Source organism: Vidua chalybeata, chromosome 6, assembly GCF_026979565.1.
Source record: "Vidua chalybeata isolate OUT-0048 chromosome 6, bVidCha1 merged haplotype, whole genome shotgun sequence".
Classification (NCBI taxonomy): Eukaryota; Metazoa; Chordata; class Aves; order Passeriformes; family Viduidae; genus Vidua; species Vidua chalybeata.
In genome coordinates, this window is record NC_071535.1 from 50,111,136 (window position 1) to 50,136,917 (window position 25,782).

The following is a 25,782-nucleotide window of genomic DNA, read 5'->3' on the forward strand; positions in this document are numbered from 1 at the left end:
AAGATTAAGCTTTACCCCCCACCCCCCGCCCCCTACTTCCAGGGTCCCTTGTTCTAAATCAGAAAAGCACCATTTGTTTTGGCTTCAGGGAGCTGTGTGTTCAAGCTGCAGTGACGATCACCAGTGATGGGAAGGGAGAGTATAATAATTTAAAAAAACCCAGCAAAAACAATCCCATCTAAAACCCCCTTGAGATTGAATGCAAGCCTTTCATTCTTTCCCTTCTCAAAGCTCCTGTATAAATTGTGAACACAGATGAAAGAATTATAGAAGGGAATGTGTTCAGATCTTAAATATCAACAAGATATATTTGGTTGTGATATTGTCTCATATGGAAGTAGTGAGATTTGCTTTATCATCTTCCAGGTAAGTGTCCTAAAATTGTATCTTTTTTGGTCATGATTCTTTTCAAAGAAGTATCAGAGCTACGCCATTTCATTTAATTGCACTAAAGTGTTGCCCTAAAGTGGAATAAAATATTATTTTTCTTTACTAGTTGGTATAGAAAAACTCATAAACATAATAATATTTTAACTCTAGTTTGTAAAGATCTTGCCATTTAAACACTATGAAAATCTTCCCTACTGCAGGGCAGACAACTGTGAGACTGTGGTATAGCAGGCATCCACCATAAATTTGATACTCATACTCATGAGTCCTTCCTATTTCATACAAAGAATCAGGGAGAATAAAAACCAGAAGAAAACCAGCACTGAATGGATTTATGAAATATCCACGTGTAAAAGAAATAAGGAAAGATTACCTTGGTCTCCTGTACTGGCCTGTGCTAAAACTGCGATGCTGAATGCTGTGGGTTATAGTGGAATGTGGAGATATTATAAAATCAGGATTCCTTACAGATGTACTCCATTATTTTTGAAGTCCTATTAATTCCCCAGGTGTTTTGGCTAACAAAATAAGGAAAGGACCCTTTTAATGGGGGCAAGAAGAGACTTTACTGCTCAGCTTGTACATGTTATGCAGTTGGACTGATGGGCCACTGTTCAGAGAAACATGGGTGGGAGGCTGTTTTAAAAGAAAATGAAAAAACATTTGTTTAACTGCATGGCAACACAAACATTTTACCAAGTGAAGGCTGACTGTGTATTTCATTATGACAAAAGGTGCAGACTTGAAGGGAAAAAAGTAAAGCAAAATGCCATCTTTCTAGGATTTAAGATATTCACTCTATATGGCAGTATCTTAAACCTTGCTATAAATTTATGCTTTTAACTCTTTAAATTCTCACATCCCTTTTCTAATTTGAAGAAGTCTGTTGGAAGTAACTGCTTGCCAACATTTCCCATCAAATACAGATGCTAGGCAGAAGTTCCTGCAGTTTTGTAGGGAGTTCCTGGGCTCACCCAAGCTGTTGCCATTCTCATTTTCCTCTCCTTATTTCTGCTCCCTCCTCCTTTGCTGAGGCATCTGTTCCCTGAGGCTGTTCATATGCAGCCCTAGCTCTGGTTCTGCACCTTGTGGTCCTCTTTTAGGTAGCAGAGCAGAGAAATGCCTTTGTATTTCTATCTGCTTTTAGTGGTGAGCTTTGAAAAAAAGGCTGAAAACACAACCTAAAGTTTTTGCTTAAATGTAACTATACATGTGGGTATATATACCTATATATATATATATATATATATATATATATATATATATATATATATATATATGCATGCACACACATGCATAGGTGTGCATATATAAAAAATCACAGAAAGCCATTTAGGATAATCATTTCAAAGCCCATCTGGGATAATCATATTTTTCACAAATGTTGAAGAAACCAGGTAGTTGTACAGTTCATTCTTTGTGGTTATCAGCAAAACTTTTATAGATGTGTTAAGTTGGTGGAATGTGAAATTGATTACAGTAATTAGAAAATGTAGGTGGTTTTACTTATTTGCATCACTTTGCTTACTGAACTGCTTTAGTTTCCATGACCATGATAGTTTCCAGCTGCCTTGCAACAGACATTTTGTAAAGAATTAGATATACCAAAACGACACTTTTTCAAAACCTATTACCCCAAGCTCTTTGACAGTGAGCTATAAATGAGTCTCTGTGCTGTGATTTACGGTATTCTCTTTATATATATATATATAGGTTACATTTTGATTTCCACTCTCTAGAAAGGAAAGATTTAAAACACTGATAATTATATGGGAAGAAAAAAAATGAGTGCTCAAAGACTGGATGGTGCATATCATTTAACTGTGACAGGTATACCTTTTGAGGGGTGTTTAATGTGTGAAACTTTAATATATGGAACTTTGAGAAGTCTAGTGAAAGTGCCTGTTTGCAGCACCTTCCAGACCTGAAACACTATGTGGCACAGCTTCAGAAAGATTTGTCAGCCTGAAAGCTGATGCAGCTGGAGCAGGATTTCAGTCTGAACCTAAGACAGATATGGACAGGATATATCATGTAAACATAGTGCACTTGCTGTCCTGGCTTGATAAATTTGTCTGTTCTGATTCACTTTGTAATAAAACAATGTAGAGGTATAACTGGCTGATTAGGTATTGAAAGCTCCAACATTAGAGAAAGAAAATTACACAGACAATCACACACAGAATTGCTAGGTTGGAAGAGACCTTTAAGATCATCGAGTCCAACCCATGCAATTAAAACCAAGAAAACCCCCAAAATTTTATGTTAATTTTTTTGGTTTCATTTTGAAGTGATCCCTGTTTCATACTGCTTAGAGGTTCAGATTCTTTCATTCCTCCTTTTTTGCAGGAGATCTCAAAGCAGTAGAGAAAGGTGATTTATAAAAATGTTGTTTTGCTTGTTTTCCACTGAGGTAAACCCAGGCACAAAGAGATAAATAGCATGCCAGATACTGGATCAAAACTAGGCCTTGCACTTTTGTGTGCTTCCTTCACTAGACAATACTGATTAGGATAATTTGACTAGTGGGAAAATTGTAGGCCAAATGCTAAAAGTTGCCCAGTGAATCATTCTATGAGGAGATATGGAAGTTCACCACATGGTTATCTTGTGGGTGTAAGTCTGACACTGTAATTGTATATGTGTAGTGGTTTCTGTCTCTAAGCTGTGCTGGCTTCAACAGCAAACAGAAATCCCTAACAGATTTTTTTTTTTTATATATATACACATACCTATACACACATAAAATATGAAATAGTTTATCAAATTAATTTCTGACACTCATTATAAAACCACTGAAGAGTTGCATAGATCAGTATTCTTTTTCAGAAGACAGTTTAGACTATAATAGTCTTATCATTTATTGAAATCAAGTGAAAAAAATCAAAAGGATGGTGTTGACTGTGTGATTTTTTTCTTCCATAATTTATCTAGCTTATCCTCAGGACTTAAAAAATTAGCAGATATAAAAATATGAAGGTTCCAATTGTGAAGGGTGTTTAACACATTGAGTGAGAAGTTCAATGGTAATTCAGGGGTAAAAGACCCCAATTCATAGGGTACCAAACCAAATAAGAAATTTGTAAAGGGTTTGAGCACTGTTTTGTGCATTGTATTGCAACTTGGATAGAAATGGAGCTCTGGAGCAAGGTGTGGTATCTAAGGCTGCAAAAGACTTAAATAGTAAAAAGAATTTCTAGTGGTGAATGTGGCAATCTGAATTAAATTCAGATATTTAAGTTGCTTGGTCCTGTAGTTAGGGCTGCAAGAGAGCTGGTTGTATGGCCCAGAAGCAGAGTTTTCGAAACCCAAGTAGCAGACAGTTCTGCTTTCTTTCAGCTGACAGATGCAAAAAGCTGTGCATACAGTGATGCCAGTACGGACTGACCAGGCAGACCAGGATGCAGGGAACCTGTAGAGAAGGACACATGGAAAAAACAGAGAGAGTTTGTGCATAATAGGGCAAACCTAGAGAGCAGCTGCTGGTGCTTAGAGATAAGAACCATTCTTCCTTCACGGTATGTGAAGATAGAGAAAATTGTTGCTCTGTGCAAGCTGTTAATTTGGACAAGAGAATTTCATTCCATTGTAAGACTGGTATATAGGTTCCATGATGTATATGTATTTCCATACTGTATAGGTTACATTCTATAGATACACATGCATATATGTAACCACACATTAATCTAGGGGGCTACTTGAGTAAAGAAACAGCAGAAACCCACTTCCCTTTTCTTCCTCTCTTTGGTTCAAATCTCCTTACATATTGTGCACGAAATTTCAATGACTTGGTGACGTTTTTTCCTGGAGGTACATTTTATTTTGCTGTCCATCAGTGCAGAGCATATTGTGACTTTTGCTTGGCTGTATGAAAGTAATGCTGAAAAGTGATGAGGAAGCAGATTGTCATTGCTCAGTGTTGGCCACCAGAGTTCCCAGGGTCAACATGACAGAGCACTATAGTTACTCAGAGGTACAGTTTAATGAACCTCGTTGAACTTGTGATGTGTCCTCCAAGGCTAATCAGTGCCTTGTTCTGCACCAAAGCAGCAGGACTGTGTAGTATTGACTGCTTTACCAGTGTATCCAATGCCTTGAGAAGGCTGACCTAGAACAGTGGCTAGACAGAGTTAAAGGATAAAGTAGGTATTAAAAGGCCTCAATGGATCCACCTTGGGCAGCACAAGAGCCCAGCCAGGGCTGTACCCAGGATGAACCCAAAATGGTCACAAAATGGACGACTGGTCACAGGATCTCTCACTTTTATAAGTTCTGGTCCATTTGCATATTGGAGTTAATTGCCCAGTTATAGCTTCAGCTCATGAAGTCCCATCCTTCTTGTTTTTCTCTCCACAGTCCACCATTGTTTATGCTCTTGGGCCTGAAATTAAGGTAATTTGTCCTTGGTCCCCAGCTAGAGAAGGAATTGTTTTGTCTACCTACTCAGTGAAGAGAGCTTGCCATCCCCTTATATGAAGCTCAGAAATACACATTAAAGCAGTGCAGAATCTGAAAAATATAAAAGTTAAAACCTGGGGCATCATTTCTACTGTGATATGCCTCTAGCTGCTGCTGTGACAACCTGACTCTTGTCAGGCTCCTGCACTGGATTCTTAGATTACTGCTGTTCTTTTACGTGCTTTTCTACATAACACATGGATATGCAGCAAAAAAACACAGAGCATGAAGTACCATATTCATGGAGGCACAGACTGTACCTGGACAGCTCTCTAGCTGCTAAATGGGAAATGATGTAGATAATTTGCTATCTAAGCAACTCTGATCTTAAAGCATGAATTCATATTCTGTGTAGGATACTAATGTAGATTTTATTACTTGCTCACTAAAAGAGTGGTGGCATACTTAATATATTTTAAGGAACAAATGGAACTTTTGGGAAACAGTGTACTTGCATTGTGCATATCAATGCAGTAGCCATACCAAGATGCCTCTAAAACACACTGTTAGGTTGAATTCTACAAAGGAAAATAATGAGAATTTCCTGGCTGTGAGTCGTAAAGGATAGAGCCACCTATCACTATGCACAAAGTCCGTTTTTCTTTACGTATTAGCTCTTTTTTTTTCTTCATAAATAAACTTAGCAGTGTGTTTTCTGTCTCAGAGAGGTGGTTTTATTCAGGAAAAAATAACAACTAAGAGGCAGCCAAAGAACACTAGTGGATGATACATATGTCTGTGAAAACAGGTTCATGTATCTTAAGATGTGATTATCTTGGCTGAACCGAAGTTTAAACAAATAAATAAATGGTTGTACTGGCTGATGACAGTGATATCTCAAAGTTGTAGAAGACTACTGTGGAGTTGACTATTTCTATCAAAATTGAATGTAGCTATGTAGATAATTTTATTAACAATTTCTTTGCCACTTTTTAAGCAGCTCATGTATTTGAGTGTTAAGTAAATTGGATTTTCTATCTTTACAAATAAGTGTACTTTCCTTTTTTATGTAGACCATGTAATCATGTTAATATTTTCCAGGGCAAGTTGTTTTTGTTTTTCAGGATTGGGACTACATGGTAAGGGAGTATAGTGGCAAAAATGTGTCAGAATCTGTGTAAAAAGACAAGCAATACAGATTGTTGACACATAGGTTTGAGATGATAATATATAAAGGACCATGAATATGGTTTAATTTGCTTAACCTGGTAATTTATCTGGAGAGGAATTGGATTGTGTTTTTCATTGAGTAGCAGTTTTGTGGACACTGGAATTTGAATTCACACAGTAACTTCCCTCCAGGCTGATGAACTTGTAAGTAAAATATAATGCAACAAAGGATTAAAAATTACTGAAAAGAGACTTTGCAGTCAATTTTGTCCCTTAACGCTCAATTAGGGATGACTTGAGAAAGGCAGGAGATTTCTGGGAATGAGCAGACATCAAGGCCAGCATAGCTGTTCAACATCTTATCCAACTTCCTACTAAGTGTGACCTCTGAGGAACGCTGTCAACGCTGTGCTGGTATGTCTGGAAGCGCTTGGGCCATGATCTTTGTGGCGAAGATGTCAAATTACAGGGAAAGTAGTTTTTCCCTCAACTGTTGGTAAAAAGCGGGTCAAGTGGGGTTAATCTTGACTGCTAATGATTCTGGCCTTTTCAGGATGGTATTATTTGTGGTGCTGAGCAGCTGCCTCTGCTGCTGCTGTTTGGACCCAGTGTTGGCACTGAAGGAGAAGCTTTGCTTCTTTGTTGGTGTCAGGTTGTGTTCCTCTGGATGCTGGGTGACATTTTAGCTCGCCAGAGATGTGGACTGCATGGCAGGGGAGGACTGGGTCTGTGTACGGTTTTGGTGGCACAGAAGACTAATGAATATTTCTGCAGTTCAGAGAAAAGGAAGTTACTTAAAGCTTTGTTTTGTCACTGGAATGTGAGGGTTCTTTTCTTTTGAAATTTTGTGTGAAGTAAGTTTGCTAAAAATTCAATATTCAAAAACCTAGAGCCTCAAGTACCATGAGGTTTAAGGAAATGTTTTCTATTTGATTTGAGTCTTTAAAGACACATTACCAGACTTCCTCCTGTAGCATATTTTAAGAAAATATCATCATCTAACCTAATTTTGTGTGTTCAATGAACTTGTTGCAATGAATGATAAATTGGGAAAGGGCAAAAATATACCTGTATTTGGGGTGTTTTTGTGTATTGCTGCCCTTTTGTTGACAAAGAACAAAAGCAAAATTTATTACAGCAATTTGGGGCTGTCTGCTTTGAGATATACAGAAGTGTATCTGTAGCTTCTGCCCAAAAGGGGAAGAATATTCCATTCTGAGCTTTCCTCTGTGCCTAGCCCTGCTATCACCTGGCCCATGGTGATTTCAAATGTTTTTCTCCTGCCTCTCAGTGTCTGAATGGGCACAGACTTCTTCCCAGTTACCATACAACAATCCCTTGTGCTGACTGCTGAACTCTGATCTTTGGCTGGATGCACTCTTGTTTCTTTAAGCACATGTGGTGCAGAGCTGGGTAATTCATAAGAGCTGGGTGTTACTGGTATTACTACTACTTGAATGAGTCTGTATTATTTTGCACAGCAGCGTGGTCACCTGGCAGCAGGTCATTAGCATTTTAGGTTTCTTTCCCTCACAACAATGCACAACATGCTAATTAGAGGGTTTTGAAAGCTAAGCAACCTGGTTTAAAATCAGACATTTTAATTTGCAGCTTTAATGGCTATATTATAATAACTGGCTTGGCTTGGGGCGAAGGGGAGAGAAGCATTTCTCATGTTCCAGTAGAAAGGTCCAATATAACAGAGGCTGCCAAATTAAAAACCTCATAATTTGACCTTTGCCTGGGATAAAAGGCTTTTTCATAACAATTTCCTTTTGTTCTTTGTTTAAGCCATTACTCCAAAAGGAGCCTCCGATTAATCTAAGTAAATGCATCATTACAGTCCTAATCCATGTCCTTCTGTCAGTGTCTGTTTTAATTAAATAAGAAACACTAGCAGAAAGATACCATGCACAAAGCTGTGATTGGAGAAAGAGGGTTGTTTGATCAGGGTGAGATTAAAAGAGGCTTTACTGTTTTGTCCTTTTGCTCTGGATGCCATAATGTAGGTTAAAGGAAGAAAACTTGCCTAATAGTTTAGCACATTGCACCCCATTGCAATATCTAAATATCCAGATTTACCCATGAAACTGTCTCAGACACTCAATTAATTATATACAGAACATTCAGAAACAGATGATATGGCAACTTGGTTTGAGTAATTTGACACATTAATATGTTTGGGACTGTATGCATGGTTGGCCAGAAATTGTATTCAAGTTGCAGGGTTTTTATATTAAATAAAACATTGATTAAAGCTATTTAGGTATTTTCTTTCTTTTTAGTACTTGTGGCTCACAAATAGTAAACATGATCTACTGCAAGCCCCTGATTTTTTTTAAAAAAATTTTGTTTCTCACAAAATCAGAACACATTTTACAACAGTGAAGGATTGAAGGATCTACTTAATAAATGTCATAACATCCAACTAGTTAATATTGCTAAAGCAATGCATATGTAAGAGACTCTTCCTCAAGGTAGTGTTTCAAGATCCCTGTGGCGAGGGTTTTCTCCCATATCCAGGCCATTATTTGATGTAATGAAAAGAGAAAGTGTGCAACACAGAGATTAATTAATTTAGCCTAACAAGATGAAGATAAATGAAGCAAAGCATGGATTGAATGAAGCAAGAGGTCTTATTTACAATTTAGTACTACTTTATATTACACATTTTTCAATTTACAAAAGAAAGGAGTTTAAAGAAACGGTGTTCTGCCAATGCATGTAAGAATTTTTTTTTATTTTATGAACAGTTCCTAGAACAGCTGAAAATACCTTTTGGGTTAGCCTTTAAGTTTTCCTCTCCTATTTTTTTTCCCTTTTCACAGTCATTTTTCTCAATTGGATTTTAAAATATGTTGATAGGAATGAGAAAAATTAAACCCTAAACTTTTTCCCATTGAAATCAATAGCAAATTGCCAATGGAAATTCTTGCAAGCCCAAATGTTACAGTTTTTCATTGTTTAATTTAATCTAGAGTCATAGCTTATTTTTGAGCAATTTGTATGTAGAAAGATGCATTAAGAGGCATAACTATAAAAATACAATAAGATGTGATTTTTAGCTTGCATTCCAAAGTGTAAATTCATTGTTGCGTATGTTTTCACCTGTCCTATTGCAATGAAAGCTAAGAGAGGAATCCAGGACAGTGTTAATTAACAATGATTTTATGTAATAAAATGATGATTTTTTTCATTTGGGAGAGTATTTTTTCTCAAGACCATATTTGTTTTAAACATTTGTGAAAAGCTGTAGTTCCTAATTTCTAAAAAATTAAAAATCCCCCAAGATTATAAAACATGTCAGAAATTTTAGATGTCTCTTCTTCCCAGTCCCAGATTTAAATAAAGACTATCCAAAGCTAACAGTAAGATACAATTTGCATCAGTTCAGTCATTGCATCTCAAGGGGTATATTATTCAGTTTCCCAAAGACAAAATTTAGGGTATAATTCTATAGACAAACAAAAAAAAATAAGGTCTGTAATTTTTAATATTTAAAAACTAATTAACAAAAAAAGTCCCATGTTGTGACTGATTAGAGATACCTTTTATCAGTTTGTCCTAAACCCTGAATTGTAAATGGCCAAACTTATTAGGCATTTTTTTTTTTTAAATAAAACATCCTCATTTTTACAGATGAATTGGGTCTGTCCACTATTTGACCTTCTGCCATGATTTCTGTCTGCAAAGGAAATGCCTTCCTTCCTTTTGCAGCAGCCAGACAGGACAGCGTTATCTACAAGCAGTGTCACTACAAGCAGTGGTCACCACAAATAGCATTATTATGGTCCCTATGTTTTTATCTTGGGGGTCATGAACAAATCCATGCAACTTCTTCTAAAGATTTCAATAAATAGGACTTTTTATCCAGACAATTGGCTTTTATATTACTTTTAAGCAAAACTACTAGTCCATCAAGAGTTTCAAAAGGAAAACAATTCTACAGAGTGCTGGTATGGCAGCACAGACCAATCATTATGGCACCCATTCTCCACTCCTTTATTTTTCAAGTCCACAACAATAGGTTGTTGATTCAATGGACAAGACCAGAACAATTAAGTTCTCTGTTTAGCAGCAGTGCAGCATTTTAATGCCCTCCTCTAATAATGGTCTCATTATTGTTATTCTAAGACTGGGCCTCAGGAGGAGGAATATTTGCTGGAGGTACGTCATTATTTTGCAAATTTCGATTAGCTCATCATGTTGTCTGTACTGTGAAAATCGTAGCTAATTAGGGCAGTCAGACTACCAGCTTTTGAGCTTATGAGTTAAAAGGTAGCACACTTGATAGGCCGATGATGTGAAAAAGGTGGTAAAAAGAGGGATTAGAGCTGTTGCCTTAGTAACTCTAACTTCCATCTGTGCGGGAACAATGGACCTGTGTTTCTCCACCACCTTGGTGTAAAAATTGGTTTTGTTTTGAAAGGAATGGGCTTTCTATGACAATCTGGAATTCAGCCTAACAGGGTGCAGTTTTAGTTGTTAGAGGAGACCATTGGAGGATACGAAAGATGAAAGGTCATGGCGAGCTCCAAGGACATGAAAAGTCATTGTCTCCTGTAACAATAGTGGATTGTTTGGTCCCATTATTTCCAGCCAACTACTCAGTCAGGTGATAGAAAAGATACTACCAGTTTAGTCAGGTGGAACAGGAGAGAAAGATAATGCACCTACTACAGAACAAAAGATAACTATAATTCGCCTGTATTAAACAAAGTTGCACTTATTTGTGGCCATCCTCTGAAGAGGGTTGTTTACTGACTTAGTATTCCAGCCTGCTTTGTTCAGCACTGCCTCTGTAGGCCATCACATCTCTGGGAAGCAATCCAATGTGTTAGAAAATGTTGTTTAAACTTTCTTCCCATGAAGAGGAGTCCCCAGGAGTACCACTGATGTGATACTTAACAATAAATTTACTTGTTGTAGCTTTCTCACATTATTGGTGTTCCTAAAAGGTTTTCCTTCAAACACAGAATAAAATTAGCTATAAATATGAAATAAATTTGCTTCAAAACTTTATAGCATTTTATCATAAATTCTACAGCACATATTGCTGAAAGTTAACAGCAAACTGTATTAGGTACTGCTGAACAGAGAGCATAGACCTATAGTTGTGTAAAACCAGATTAGCTATAGGACTATTCTTATGCAAAAGGAAATAGATAAAGTCTGATCTGTAAAGTCTCTATGCAGAAGCTTTAGGAGACTGTGTCTTTGTTTTAAGGGAAAAACAGAACTACTGCTATATTATTAAATAAAACAGCTATAGCAGAGTTCATGAGAAAAGCATTTCTGTTAGTGAATAGAGCTGTCTTATATTTTTGTCTTATATTTTTCCAAGACCATCCAAACCTCCAATTTACTGTTTCTCAGAAAGACATTTTTGCCCCTTTGTTATTATTGCCCTATTTTTGTAGCATTATGCCTTAGTCATCCATGCAACAAGTTTATTTTTCTTTTCCTCTTACCTCTGTCCACAATCAAAGCATGTCCCATGGTCCATCACATATGTTCTGAAGACTAATTTTTTTAGGTGAGCATGTCCAGAATGATTCAATTTCTTATATGAGATCCCTGAACTCTTTTACCAGGTTTGTTTTATAATATTTTTACTCATTTCACAACAGAGCTGCCAGAGCTGTATTAAATTTTTATGAAACAGATAGCACATATGTAATTTACTACTATTACACTTGAAAATAAAAATGATATATAATTTTTAGGTATCCCATCTTAAACTGTTCTGACCTCATTTGAACTCCCCTTTTTAGCTATTCTAGGCCTCTCTTATCTCATTTTTACTCCTGGCCACTCTTGCTCTTGCTTTCTGACAACACAGATGGGTGGCCTTGCACAAACTGATAACTGTGGCAATTTCTCAGCACACTATTCACTAATAAAAGATGTTATTTTCAGAATTAGGCAGGCATGTGTCATACTTGCTGGCTGGATGAAGATGAGAGGTCGGGCTGTGGCTTCCTGGGAGCATGCAATCATATGAGCCATTGGACTTTACAGCTCCCAGGTTGTTGATGCATTGTTTTACCGACAACTAGGTTAAGTAATTAGAGTCTTTCAGAGAAAGGAAGTCTTGTTTTAAGTGTTTGTAAGCTTTTAGTTTTTTAAGATAATCTATTCTTAATTTTTCTCTTTAGCTTGCCATTTAGTTCTCATTTATTTGCTAGGCTATGTTTTGTTATTTTTATATTACAATGAGCTGAAGAGTGTAGGCTGCTTCATTCAGAATGGGAGCCCTGCAAAGGGTTAACCAGCAGAGAATTACAAATGAACTATCAGGAAAGTTGATTATTAATCCAGCAAGAGAAAAAATATCCTTCCAGTTAGCAAGAATTAGTACCTGAAGAGCTGATAATATTGTTCAGGCTGTTGGTGTGGAATGGCAAAACCAGGTAAGCTAATCATCTTCTCAAAGGAACAAAATCTTTTCTTTCATTATGAGAGTTTAGTTTTTAAAAGAATCTTTATTATTTTACTTAAAGTATCAGCATGTGAAACAGCATATGTTGATCCTCAGTTTCCTCAAATGAATGAAAGAAATTAAACTTGTGTTTAACTTTGGTAAGAAGATATGTTTCTAAGCGATATTTCTGAGCTATGCAACGTATGTAGCTGTGAAATATCATAACAATTCTTTCCTGGTTTGCGGTTAAGGGTGAGAACTGATTACAAAACCTGAGGAGTCCTTTGCATTTGCAAGCTAATATATTATGTAAGTCTGCCTTTAGTTGTGCTTGGACATATTGTGGGGATTTACAGGAACTTTTACGTTGCAGAGCTCTTTCATTCAGAGTTATTAGATTTCAGTTTTCACACTGTAGGAATTGTTTATTTAAGTTTGTTTTGATACTGTAAACACATTTCTGTTTGTTAAAAAGTTTTTGTTTTTCTTTGGTGGGTTTTCAAAAATCTATGATCTGAGGTTAGAAGAAAATGGATGTTTGGTAAACATACCACTGTGTTTATACAGAGAAATGCAAATGAAACCCTCTAGGTTAGTTGAATATAATCTTATAATTTTGGTAATTTTTTTAAAAAGCTCAAAGTCCTATCTTGGGAAAACTTTCAGATTTGTGTCCCTGATACTAATAAATAGGTATGATAAACATTTATGTTTTTCAATGTAGTCTTCACTATTTAGCTTATTACAGGAGTTGTGTAAAAGTGTTTAGATGATAGTCTATTACTGTGGAAACTAGAAAGTCTGTGTTCAGCATTTGATAACTTTTCCTAGTTGTGTGCTGTTACTTCAATTAGTAGCACTTAAAAGAATCCTGATTTGCTTGTAGAATGAAATTCAATATGTACACGATGTGGCTACAGTATTTGTCTTGGTGAAAAAGAGTCCGGATTTTAGCCTGCTATGTATGAAATAGCCTTAAAGCTGTATGAAAGGGATTGTGGTCATACAAGAAGGAAAATGGATAAAACCTGAGTTCTACGGGGTAACTTTTCATAAGCCATAGAGAAAGGAAGAAGAAACCTTTTAATTTTGGGAATGGGAATAAGATATGGCTTCGGGCAAAGGAGAAAGAGAAAGGAAGAAGAGGCAGTGGGGAAAGTGAAAGGGAGAAGTGGTGTTTGTCTGACAGTGTCATTGCATTGCGTGTGACTTTGGCCTCCCTGAGCACAGGGACAGCTGGTGGCCAAGTTCTCTGAAGGGTGTCTCACCACGTTAGAGTAAACTAAAGTCCTAGAATTTGCTGATGATAGAGTTATCAGAGCAACAAATGGTGGCATTTTGGGAGCCATGGTAAATATTCAGATATACATAGAGGCAAATAACTTCTGGAGGCACATTTTATCTGAGTATTTTAAGGAGAATGGGGACAACGTAAATAAGCTGCATTTTCTGAGTTTGATCACTGGCATCTAGGAAATATATAAAGAGCAAGAAACCCAATGATGAAAAAATTATCACACAGGAAATGATATACATAGAAAAAATGAGATTGTAATTAGTGGAGGAAAGTAAGAAACTGATTAGAGAAATGAAATTTCCCAGATGTTTAAGGAAAAAATGAAAGTTAAATTAGATAAGCTCTTTTAACTAGTATTGGAGAGGAGTGCTTCCTTCAGAATGGGAGAGCTAAACTTAAAATTAGAAAAGAGCTGGCAATTTGAGTTTAGCTCAACTGTTTTCCTGCACGAGAGACTCTTAGGAATGCTCTGCTTGGAACATTATCAAGAACAACTAGTATAGAGCTGTTGGGGAAAAAGTAAAGCACAAAATGAAACTTTCTGTATGCTTATTTGGAATGATTAAGGTGATTATATTACATATGTGTGTACTAACCCACAAATTAGACAAGTAGTACTTCAGGATTTATTGTATTTCATGTATATATGTAGTTGACACTTGAGCTCTAGCACTGTACTGGTTCAACTGGTTCATTTTAAAATTAATTGTGAGCATTAGCTTATTGACAGAATCCTAAATCATCAAACACTACCTGCAAATGAACAGAAACAGTCTTGATCCCCCTCAGCTATAAACCAGTATAAGTTAGCTGTTATTTAATTATTATTATTTATATCAACTGGGATAAAAGTAATGTTCCTAAGCAAAAGATAGAACCAAAAGATATCAAACAAAAACTCTGGGGTTTTTGTGTCCATTCCAGTGACTTGTTTCAACAACACAGTAGTGTAACCTGGGAAAAATGTCCCCCTATAAGGCAGTTTAGCTGGCACCGCTGCTTTTGTGCCAGTTCCTGTTCTCAGTTGTGTACCACAGGAAAAAAAAAAGGATAAAAAAAAAAAACTCCAACCAAAAAAGTTAGACGTGTCTGGAATAGGTTGATAAGAACATCATCTGATTTACTGGAACTAGTTTGACTGAGCAGGGTGTTCATGTTAAGTAAAATTGTATTTTCTTCAACACAGACTCTGTAGATCCCAACCTGTTTAAAGGCTTAATGTCAAGGAGAGATGAAGCTCTAGCAGTCTCTGACTAACTAGACACACATCTGGAAACACAGCTGCACTCAGGGAAGGCTGCAGAAGCAGTTAGCCTGCAGCAAGCAAACCATTCCTGTCACTACATGGTTGGTGCAGTAAGATGAGATGATGTGGAGAGTGGAGCATAAATATCTATATGTTGTTTGATTCTCTACTTTATAAATACCTGTTAGTAGCCAGGAAGAAGCTTGTCTACACAAACAGATGGCCAAAGCAAAGTTTGGGCCAGGTTATTTTTGTTTCTTGGGCCACACCTTGTCTGTGGTGACAGTACTGGAGAGAGAATGTGTTTCAGGTCATTAGGAGCTCAGTGAAGCTATATGGATAACACTGAAGTATTTTATAAGATTCAGTGTAAAGCTGCATAGTTCAAGGAAGCTCATGTCTTATTGGCTATGGCTAAGGTCAGTTATCCACACAATGAGAGGGAAATTCTTTCATAAACAAGTAGATAAATATGGTGCAGGTGGTGCTTAGCCTTGTTTCAGGCTGTAATGTTACCAAAACAGCTCAAGAACAGCTCCAGCTTTTACAGAGCATCAGCAGCATAGAGTGGTCAGATATAAAATAATGTAAAAGTTGTGTCATGGAAAGAGGACAAATACATGGCATTTTCATGGCTTTGCATACAGATGTCTATCTCTACAAGATACTAAAGAGAGACTATAGAATCATTAGAACGCTTCTTCTAGAAGAAAATAAATTGTAAAATGCTAGGGCTGAAAAACAAATTGAGCTTACCCAATCTAAACATCAGAATAAAACAGGCCTAGTGTCTTGTGGATTTTGCTTTCTGCAAACTCTGTAATGTTCCACGTGTTTCAAAAAAGCTGTTTAGATATATAGGTGATTGTTAGCACTTGATCCATGTTTGATAACAGAGGAAAATCATAAGACTTCATTTTGCCTTTGGGGCTATCATTTTTCCTATCTTATGAAAAATAATTATATTTTAAACAGCTGCAAAAAGAGAAGATCTTAAAGAGTTAATTGAAGCACATGCTGCTAAAGGAAAGCATTTTCTTTCCTTTTTTTTTTCCTCATCTGAAGTAGGAGTTACATGTGTTCCTTATTACACCCAACATAGTCCAGTAGTTTTTTAAAAAGACATACTCATGCAGCAGTGTATTCTCAAAGACACATTATTTTCAGCTACTAAATCCTGGAGCAACCCAACACATGTCATTTTTCACCTTCTGGACAGAGTTCTGTGGCTGTAGTGGATGATAGCACATAACATCCATAGAACTGTAAAATGTAATCCCCTACCTGTCTTTACTACACAGGTTTTGGGTGCATTTTTATAGATGCCAGAAGAAAATCTGCTGGCATTTCTTTCAAAGGTAGTCCAAATCAGTGTTGGTGTAGTTATTAATTATTCTGTGGTGTTTAGGGCAAATGTTTTAATGGAAGTAAAAAACACACAAAAACTACAAACGAAGACAAAACCCACAGCAAATTTACTTCAACTGTGATCACCCAAGTTTGTGAGAGCCAAAGGACAGCAGACTGAGTGTTTTCCCACAAATGGGTTTCTTTTACAGACTTTACTGATGAGGTTGTGATGTGCAGGTGTTCAGTGTTGGAGGTGAACAGGGGTGTTCAGAGCAAAGTGGAGATTTTTCAGGGCACTTTCTGCTTCAGTAGGTCAAGCAAGCAAACTCTGTGGTGCTGGGAGAAGGCCAAAGCTGGGCACTTCAGGTGCACATCCTTTTGGCCTTTCTACCTCTGAACAGGATAAAGTAAAAAATACATAACAGTTTGTCTGCTAACAGTTTATGCTCATGTGCCAGTTTCCTGGCATTTTATGTGTTTAAACCTCAGTGATCATTGCAGTAGCCAGATCCTAATTGTTTAGTCTCTTTTTTTTTTTTTCCAAAGCAAAGTTTTCATCGGGACTGTGCTTGTCTAGTTCCAACCTAAAGAATTGTTCTGCCTCAATATTAACTTGGATTTTAAAAAAGCCACATGTACAAGCATACACCCCACTTTTTTACATGAAAAATGTGAGCTAAATATCAAATGTCCTTATTCTTTATTAGGGTAGGCTTTTAGCATTTATTGAGGTAATATATATGGTTTACTAGTGTTTATACTGAATCTCTCTTGTTTGTGATTTTTCAATAGACTGCTTTTTCTTTGCAAAAATTATTTTTAGGACGCTGTTGGTTCATCCTTCTACTTTTCCCATCAGCTGTGGTCTGTTTAACACTATCACCACCTTAGAGAGCACAGTGCTGAGAGAAAACAAAGTAGCTGCTTGTGACCCCGTGACAACTGTCTGGTAATCCTGATTACTAACCTAGAGCATTGTTTAATCTAAAGGCCAAATAAAACCCTGCAGGAGAGAAACACCGTTTTGTTCTAAATGCCTATTAGGAAGGGAGCTGCTGTGTTATAAGCAGCAGAATAATAACCCTCCCTGGCTTGTCGGGGTTCAGATCTAGGCATTCAGTGAATACTTGCCTGGACTTCCTATTGCAAGAAAGAGCTAAGTTTTGGAATTGATGTTGAAGTCAACTAAAACAGTAATAGCAGCTTTGTTTTTCAGGGAGGATCAGAGTCGGTTTTGAGCCGTACTAATATAGTTCTAAAGATAGTATATGGACTTCATTAGGGTTATTTTCTTCTGCACCCTACAGCTGTGACATGGAATCCAGAGTTACTGGGTCCTCTGTCTCCTGCTATCTGCTTTTAGCTGTCTTGTTTTCTTTGCAAGCAAAGAAAGGAATGAATAGAAGTGACTACTTCATCTGCTAGTATCACTAATAATTTCTGCATTGTATGAGAAATGTCACTTTCCTATTTTCCTAAAACTGAAGTTTTCAGGGAATAAATTAGAAAGAAAACTCAGTGCCAGCAAATAAATTATTGAGACTTTTTATAAATGTTTTTTTCCCTATCATACAATTTATTATCCTTTAAGGGTATAATCAACATGCCTTAGGTCACAGATGATTATATAAGTTGTAGAAATTTTAATTCATCAGGGGTGATGTTCTGATTTTCCTTCCTTAGCTCCAGCAGTGAAGCAACAATTTAAGTATAAAAACTGTGCCAGTATGGTAAAATACCTCTTCAAAAATTATTAGAACTAGAAAAAATGGGTTGACTGGCACCAACCAAATCTAGAGAGATTGACTCATACAGCAGCAATTGAAAGAAAAAAATATTTGTTAAAAAAAGTATTGCTTTGTGAACCTGTAATATTGTTTTTAGAACCAGAGTGGGAAGAAATGCCTGCTTTAGAAAATTTGTGATCAAGCACTATATCAATTACTGTAGTTCTCACTACTAACAATTAGCATAGTGAATTCCATCCATATTATGTATAGACATGTCAGTCTAAACAACATATAATTATATGCAGGGTAGAGAACTTTTACCTCCGTATTTATGTATCTGTGTACATAAGCATGCACACAAATACATACACACATGGATACAAGTCCATTTCAGCCATTATTTATAGGTATTCTATATATGCAAGTACATATGTGAGCATATATATACATCTAATGATCATGTATGTACATGGGCACAGTAATACCCCATGTGATTTTTATACTGATATTTGGCACAAAGCTTCACATTTCCTTAAAAATACTGTCTGTCTTCCATGTAATTCTACTTTCAGAGATGACAATCTATAATTTAGAGAACTAATACACTATCAGCAAAAATTATTGAGAAGTACTTGACAATATCAGAAATACATGAGAGTGCTGATGATTCTTCCAGGCCATTGGCAGCAGTTTTATTTGTGTAATGCATGGGTCAGTTCTAGCACAGCAATGGGCCCGTGGCCATCCCTGTGTTCTACCTTGCACTTGCAGGATTCCTATTATTAACCAAATAGAGAATTGGACATTGTACATGTTTAATTATTAGCTAAGATATTATTAAAGTTGTGTTTAGGGATTATAGAGATACTATTGATATTTTTGCCAATTAAAAAAAAATCTTTAAAAAAAAAAATTTAAAAAATCTTTTTTTTTTGGAAAGATTTCAGGAGAAAAATCTTTCAATAATACCTTTCTGGCAATATCTGTAGTAGTCCATGAAGGGCTTGTGTCTCCTAATTGATGAAGTTGTCTGGTACATAATTCCTTTTCTCATTGTTTCTGTTACCATCTTCTGTACAATACCATCATCTTCTAATATGATATTATATTGTGAAAACTGAAAATAACCTAATCAAAATAGCTTTCAGATGCTTAATTAGATTTTTTTTGTGTTTGCTAGAAAATAGGATTTTTTAATACCTTTGCTTCTTACAGGATTAAGCAAGTATTAATTCTGTTTTCTAGTATTCATCCTGCTTTGCTGATTAGACTTCTTTAATTATAAGAAGTTTTTATCACTCTTCTGTCCCATAAAAGATAATAAGGTACTTTACAGCTTGAACCCATACGAAATGTTTTTTTTCACCCTTGAAGTCAGTGCACAAGTGATTAACCCCAAAAGTTGCACCAATATTTTTAATAACATTAAAACTGATGGCTTTATTTTTATGATAAGATAATTTAGGGATTTTTTTTTTTAAGATACAGTTTAAGAAAGCACTGGTTCTCATTATATGACACAGACATTTTGTGGGATTGCTGGGATTTGTGTGTGATTGGTAGAGGTTTGCTATTGGCCTGAGATTATCAATATTGAGCTAGTGTACATTTGTGTTCAGTGATGACCTCAGAATCATGGACTAGTAATAAGGGGCCTAAAACTAGGGGGCTTTGTTCCATTTTGGTTTCAACAGGTTTATTCCCACCTAAAAAGGTTTTTGAGAACTGTCAGTCATTTACTCTTCCTGCCAGGTGATTGTGGACTAACTGGAAATGTCTTGCCGGCTTTACCATTTTAGTTTGCAGATAATCTTCCCTTTTTTCTCGTCAGTTCTATTTAATACCATTGTCATAGCTGAAGATCCAAGTTTCTCTCTCAAGTCCATGGAGTGGTATTAATTTGATTTCATGAAACCTCATAAAGACCATTAAGCTTCATACAGGAACCTGCACTTTGCTTATAACTTAGACATCAGATTACAAGGTCAGGCATGTAATTTTCATAGTTTAGAAATAATACTGGATCAAGACTTTTAATACATTGGTTTGTTGACCTATGGCTTTGGATAGTGCCAATTTTTCTTTCTAATCTGTTACAAACATGGCATAGTTACCCAACCTTTGTTATCCTATTATGCTGGTTTATAGATTGATAACCATTCTGTGAGCTATGAGGTGTGGACCTGCCCCTGCTGTATTCCTTGAACTAAAGAGAAAAAAAAACCCACAAGAACAAAAGGAAAAAGAACCACCCCCTCCACTAAGCATTAAATTGTAGGGTGATCTGGAGATAAAAACAGAATCTCTTTTTTGCTTTTCAAATATTTGCTTGGCCTTCAAAAGGTATTTGCCTTTTGTGTTTACATTGGATTTATTTTTTTGGCCTACATGCTGAAAGAGAATGATATATTAAAGAATAATGGACAATAGTGAGGAAAATGCTCTCAGTTTTCACATCTAGCCTGTATTTTCTACTTCAGGTTTATTTTTTTAATCTTGTCTACTTCTATTTAAAAATAAACTGCTGAGTATTGTAAAGGGTTGTAAATGTGAAAGTATCAGATGAAGTACAGTACAAGAAGATTATCTACATGTTGGCAGGCAGTAATGAGAGTTGGCAAAGTGCCATTTTCTTCTATGAACCTTTGGGACCTCAAGCTATTCCTGTGAGTGGCAGAACAATGTAAGGCTTCAAAAGCCCGTGATCTGTCATTTACAGGAGTGCTTTCTGCTGTTCCTGAGAGAGACAGGTGAGGTTTGTCTCTCTAAAGTTGTATAAATCTTCACCAAGGCAAAAGGGAAGATGCATTGGCTGAGAGTTGATGTCCGTGTCATATCATCTTCAATTCTTTCCCTCTGGATGGCGTCAGAGCTTCCTTGGAACCTGCATTGTGCCTTGTGGATTTACTTTCATTAAAAGAGCAGGGTTTAAGTAAGTTTGTATAAAAATATAATGTAATTTAAAACCCCACACTCAAGGGAAGCACTACTTTGTGACAATTGCCCGTTCCAAGTTTATCTTTTTTTGTTGCTCAAGTCAGTCCCTTTGTCATTTTACACACAACTACTACATCATCAAAAGATTGTGATTTTGTTAGAGTGAAGTCATGAGGTGGAGATATTTCCCATATCTTCTCATGTAATGCTTTATTATTTTTGATGCTACTAACTTAAAAACAAACGTGACCCAATGATTTATTTGAAGTATCTTGATTAACGTGCTTTGAAAACATGGGCATTTATAATAGATAAAAATATATTTCACCACATGTATGTCATAAAGCTCTTAGTATGTTACAGTTTGTGAAAATTACAGTCAGTTAATAATGTGTCAGCTCCCCACTGTGTGCTTCGTAGGATACTGAATGGGTGTTACAAGATTTATTTGCTGGATTTTGCAGGTTTTCTGTAGCGTGTCAGATGCCTTGCTGATTGCTTGGTGAAGCCTAGAGCATGAGCTCCCTCCTGCAATGTTTACTTTAAGTCAATCTACATTTGCTTAAAAGTATGACAGGATTAAAATCAAATCACCTCCTTGGAACTTTCCTAAAAGCCTGGATACTCTTTAGTGAGAGTATTGCGTGTAATTTAGATGCACACTTATGTGGGAATTACAATTTACTTTGTAGTTCTTAGAATTACAGGGAATAGATTGGTAATAAAACATGTATTGTAGTGTTACTAAAGTGATAATAATATTGCAAATAATTTATATACTATGGGATTTTGAAGGGGGGATAGGGAGTTACTTCTTTATTGACTTTGTTCATAATGTATTTACAAGGATTCTCTCTCCTTTTAAACCTTTCGTTCTTATGTATTTCCTTGACCTGTTCATGTCTTCTAGTTCTTTCATTCATAGAATTTCTTGGCCTTGTTGGTACAGTGCTATTTTACACCTAAAATCTTAGACAGTGGGAATGCTCAGTTAAGTTTTGAGTTCTATTATCTTTCTGGTGATTTTTTTTTTTTTTTTCTTGCTGGGAATACATTGGAGCATTTCTGTTTAAATATTTCCATTCATGTCCTGCAGTGTGGGCAGCCTTCAAGTTTAGTTAAAAGTTGCAGAAATACCTGTTTTCAAAAAACATAAAATCCCGAAGACAATTGATGACTGGGATTAAAACTGTAGGATGGCAGGCAATTTGGGCAACACATAGGTGGTGTCTGTGGTGTTCCATTGACCTGCCATATAGAATGTTATATCAGGATAACATGATGGGTAAATTTCTGTGTGACTTCAAGAGCACTAAGCACCAAGTTGTATAGCAATTGGGCAAAAACAAAAAAAAAAAATCAAAGGGAGTTTAGAAAAAGAGAAATTGTGTGGGCTGATTTAGGATTTGAGGCTCTTGTCAGATGCTAATAAAGTGTTCTGATGTCATTAATTTTGTAGCTATAATGTACCCTACAGAAATAATTTGTATAATATGTGCTTGCGTGTTCTATATTGAATGAGGTATATGTTTATAATTTCTGGCTTTCAGATTTAAATCTGTAAACACAGCAAGAGCTCAATGAGTTCTGATAATAATAGTCCTATAATGCAGAGATACTGAGAACTATGCAAATCGAAGGAGTCATTCATTTCACAAAAGTAGTAAAGAAAGGAACTTGCCAGAGTTGCAAAGAACCATTTCTGCAAGGGTCTCACAGAATAGATTAGCCCATAATCAAAATATTTTTGAGACATCTTATGATTTTGAGAGAGGTAATTGAAAAGGAGTTTTGAGAATGGGTGTTTTGAGAAGTATATTTCAGATCTACTACTTTTGACTATATTTGTCTCATGTGCCCTAAACCCACGCATATTAAGAAATATAGGTTTTAATTCCATGTCTGGTTTCTACTGAGACCATATATCAGGAGAGTAAGGCTTTTTCTTTCTGTTTCTCTTTCCCATTTTGTGTGTAACTATGTATGCAAAGTAGGAGTAGTAGAAATTTCTAGAATTAATATGGAACAAAAATTAGTTTTAAACTTTGTTATCTTTTTATTTGCAACTTCTCCAGACTTTCTTCTTCATTTAAAATCTACCTCTCTTCCCTGCCTTGTAAAAACATATTTGTTTTGTGTTGGTTTATTTGGAAATATTAGAGCACTGTGGGCAGGGTTTAGGAGATATCATATAGAGTGTTTCTTGCATGCAGAATGAAGTGGTCATTTTCTTTCTGTTTTGTGCTTTCCCATGTTTTTATATATTTAGTTGTAATTGCATTTCATTGTGGAGGGTGTGTTCCACAAACAGGCTGGACAGGCACACTGCTGGGGCACCTTCAGGGGGCCCTGTGGTTCTGCAGAGAGTGTTTTGAGCTGATAGCATTATTTCTATCTTTCTAGCTCAAAACTTGGAACGTTCGAAATATCAACTTTGCATCTGGTCATTTTCATAAAGTTTCTGGCAAATCTAGAGGAGATATTCCCAAAATCTTCTCATAGTATATTACCATGCTGGAATAATTCCTGTTCAACCTTTCAGTTGGTCTCAGGTGACAACTTTCTGGTAGGTGCTGGGCAGGCATTTGGTTCATCAGGCACCTTAATCTGTCTTTCATTGGTTTAAGCCTAACCTGGTCTCTAGGCTTGTTTTAAAGTGCCTCCATCCCTCCTTTCCTCCCCATGCCCCAAAACCCAGTGCCTGGTAAAGGCACCTGGGAGAGCCCCAGGCATCTCTTGACCCTGTTATTAACCATTCTGGAGGAGGATGAGTGGGAAGCACTCCACAGCCTCAGGTGCCCTTTAGAAAGGTCTGGTGCCAAGGCTGTTAGAGCAGTGGGAACTAGGGGGAACTGTGCACCCATTCCCACTGGTGATCCATGAGGTCTGCCTAGTAAATCTGCACCTTAAAATATCTTGAGTGAAATCCTGATTCTGCTGAAGTCACTGGCTACTTAGGCATTACTTTTATATCAGCAAGGATTTCACCAGTATTTTTATTTTGCAGCTGTAGAGCGGGGGGGGAAGCCTGAACCAAGATGAATGTGACTTCACATTGTGAAATAGATTCTGTGCTAGTTTCATCCTTGCCTTCCTCCCATCTGAATAACAGTAAATGATGTTCTCTGTTAATAAGTGTGTACTTTGTCTAAATTGCATTTATTTTTCTTTTGCCATATATGCCATTTTACTATTAATCATCCCCTTCTGCTCTTTACTGTACAAAGACACTGTTGTGCTGATGGAGCATATTTAATCTTTGGTTCCGACATGTATTTTATTTCTATTGTTGTTTTCCCATTTCTTTATGGAAAATCTTTCTTTATTGACGCTTAAATCATGGGTTAAGCCCTTATTGAAAACACGTTCTGTATGTACTTCTTGTAAGTGAAAGAAGTTCTTTTGAGGTTATAGGCTAGGCTTGTACAAATACTTCACTATACAGTAAAAATTCAGAGGTCTCCTATATGTTATCTAAAGCTAGAAATATACCCATTTACTCTGCAGCACATCATAAAAGAGATGCATACTATGTTCATGTCTGTCAGTGCCTTAAGTCACCACTCTACAGCCTTTTTAAAATTCTCTTTTTATTGAAACCAAGAAACAAAACAAAGACCAAAAAAAAAAAAGCAAAACCAACATCAATTACATGTCAACATGACATCAAACAGCTTAATATATCAGAAAAATAAATGTACGATCTGGTGACTCAATGGACTCAGGGATTTCTGCCCATTTGGCATTTACAGAGAGGTAAAGAAAAGGCAAATAGCTGCACATCTGTATTGGGAAAAATGTCCAATATAAAATTGGTCATCGTGACAGCATCAGAAACCTCTCAGCTGAGGTTACTTGGAAATAAATAACACAAGGAAGAGGAAGAGATGTTCCAACAGTCTTGCTCTTATATACATTTAGAGTTTTGTGCAATGAGCATTGTGCTGGTATAAATCTTTGTATAAAAAGATTACTTTAAGGATGGAGATATTCTGCTTACTGATGCTAGGTAAGGTTTGTAGTTGGATGTGTAGTACAGCTGCATGCAGAGTAATGCAAAAATGCAATGAGGAAAAAAAAAATCTCTGAAAATAAATGTGACTATCTGGTGAAACTATTAAAATAAATACTGACTCCAAGCCTATTTGTATATTTGCTGAAAGACATATGAAAAAGCCTCTTTGTATAAATAATAAACACATGAAAACCACTGAGAATTGGTTAAGCCCCTAAAATAATATTCTGGGAATTCCATTCATTATTATAGCAAAGGGCATCATAACTTTATGGTAAGTAGGGAAGGGTAGGAGAGAGGTGAGACTATGGGGGTGGGAACTAGAGAAAGAAAACCCAGAAAGATCCAGAATCAAACACAGCCTCTGTTATTTGAATTTGTTGTTCGTTTTCAATGGAGTGATAACTGGAACAGCTCAGGCTGAACTGCCTGGCTCGACACTCCTCATTCTAAGGAATTTGGATGTGTTTCACAGCTTACATCTGGACAACAGGGCACAGGATAAAAAAGGCAAAAGGATGGATCACATTCTCTTTGTACAGTTAAGGCTTGAAGCCAATATCTAATAAATGTATGGATGAAAAAAGATAAGTACACATAGACACATAGATTTATATATCTACACACACGTGTTCATGCGTATATAAATCCAGATTCACAAGGGATTTCTCATTTTGTTGTTAGATCAGTTCATAGTTCTATGTTTTGTCTCTTCAGAGTCAAAAGAAGTTACCTTCTGGAATTTATTTTTATTTTTTTTTTTCTTACCAAAGCTGACTATTTATTCAGCGCTATCTGAGATCTCTTTTTGTTAATCTTATTACA

At 36.3% G+C, this 25,782-nt stretch overlaps 1 protein-coding gene across 11 annotated transcripts in view; it reads left to right on the forward strand.

Moving 5' to 3' along the window:
* Positions 1-25,782, forward strand: part of SOX6 (SRY-box transcription factor 6) — a 369,094-nt gene that overhangs the window by 93,614 nt on the left and 249,698 nt on the right. For 4 of the 11 annotated variants that reach the window (XM_053944608.1, XM_053944614.1, XM_053944609.1 and 1 more), the window contains exon 1: positions 11,848-11,986. The exons of 2 other annotated variants lie outside the window; for them this stretch is intronic. In XM_053944608.1, coding sequence (XP_053800583.1) covers positions 11,949-11,986 — 38 coding nt within the window. In that variant the 5' untranslated portion in view covers positions 11,848-11,948. Of the gene's footprint in view, positions 1-11,847; positions 12,372-17,098; positions 17,225-25,782 lie in introns of those variants that run through there. 5 more of the 11 variants (XM_053944615.1, XM_053944617.1, XM_053944618.1 and 2 more) reach the window with 3 other exon arrangements.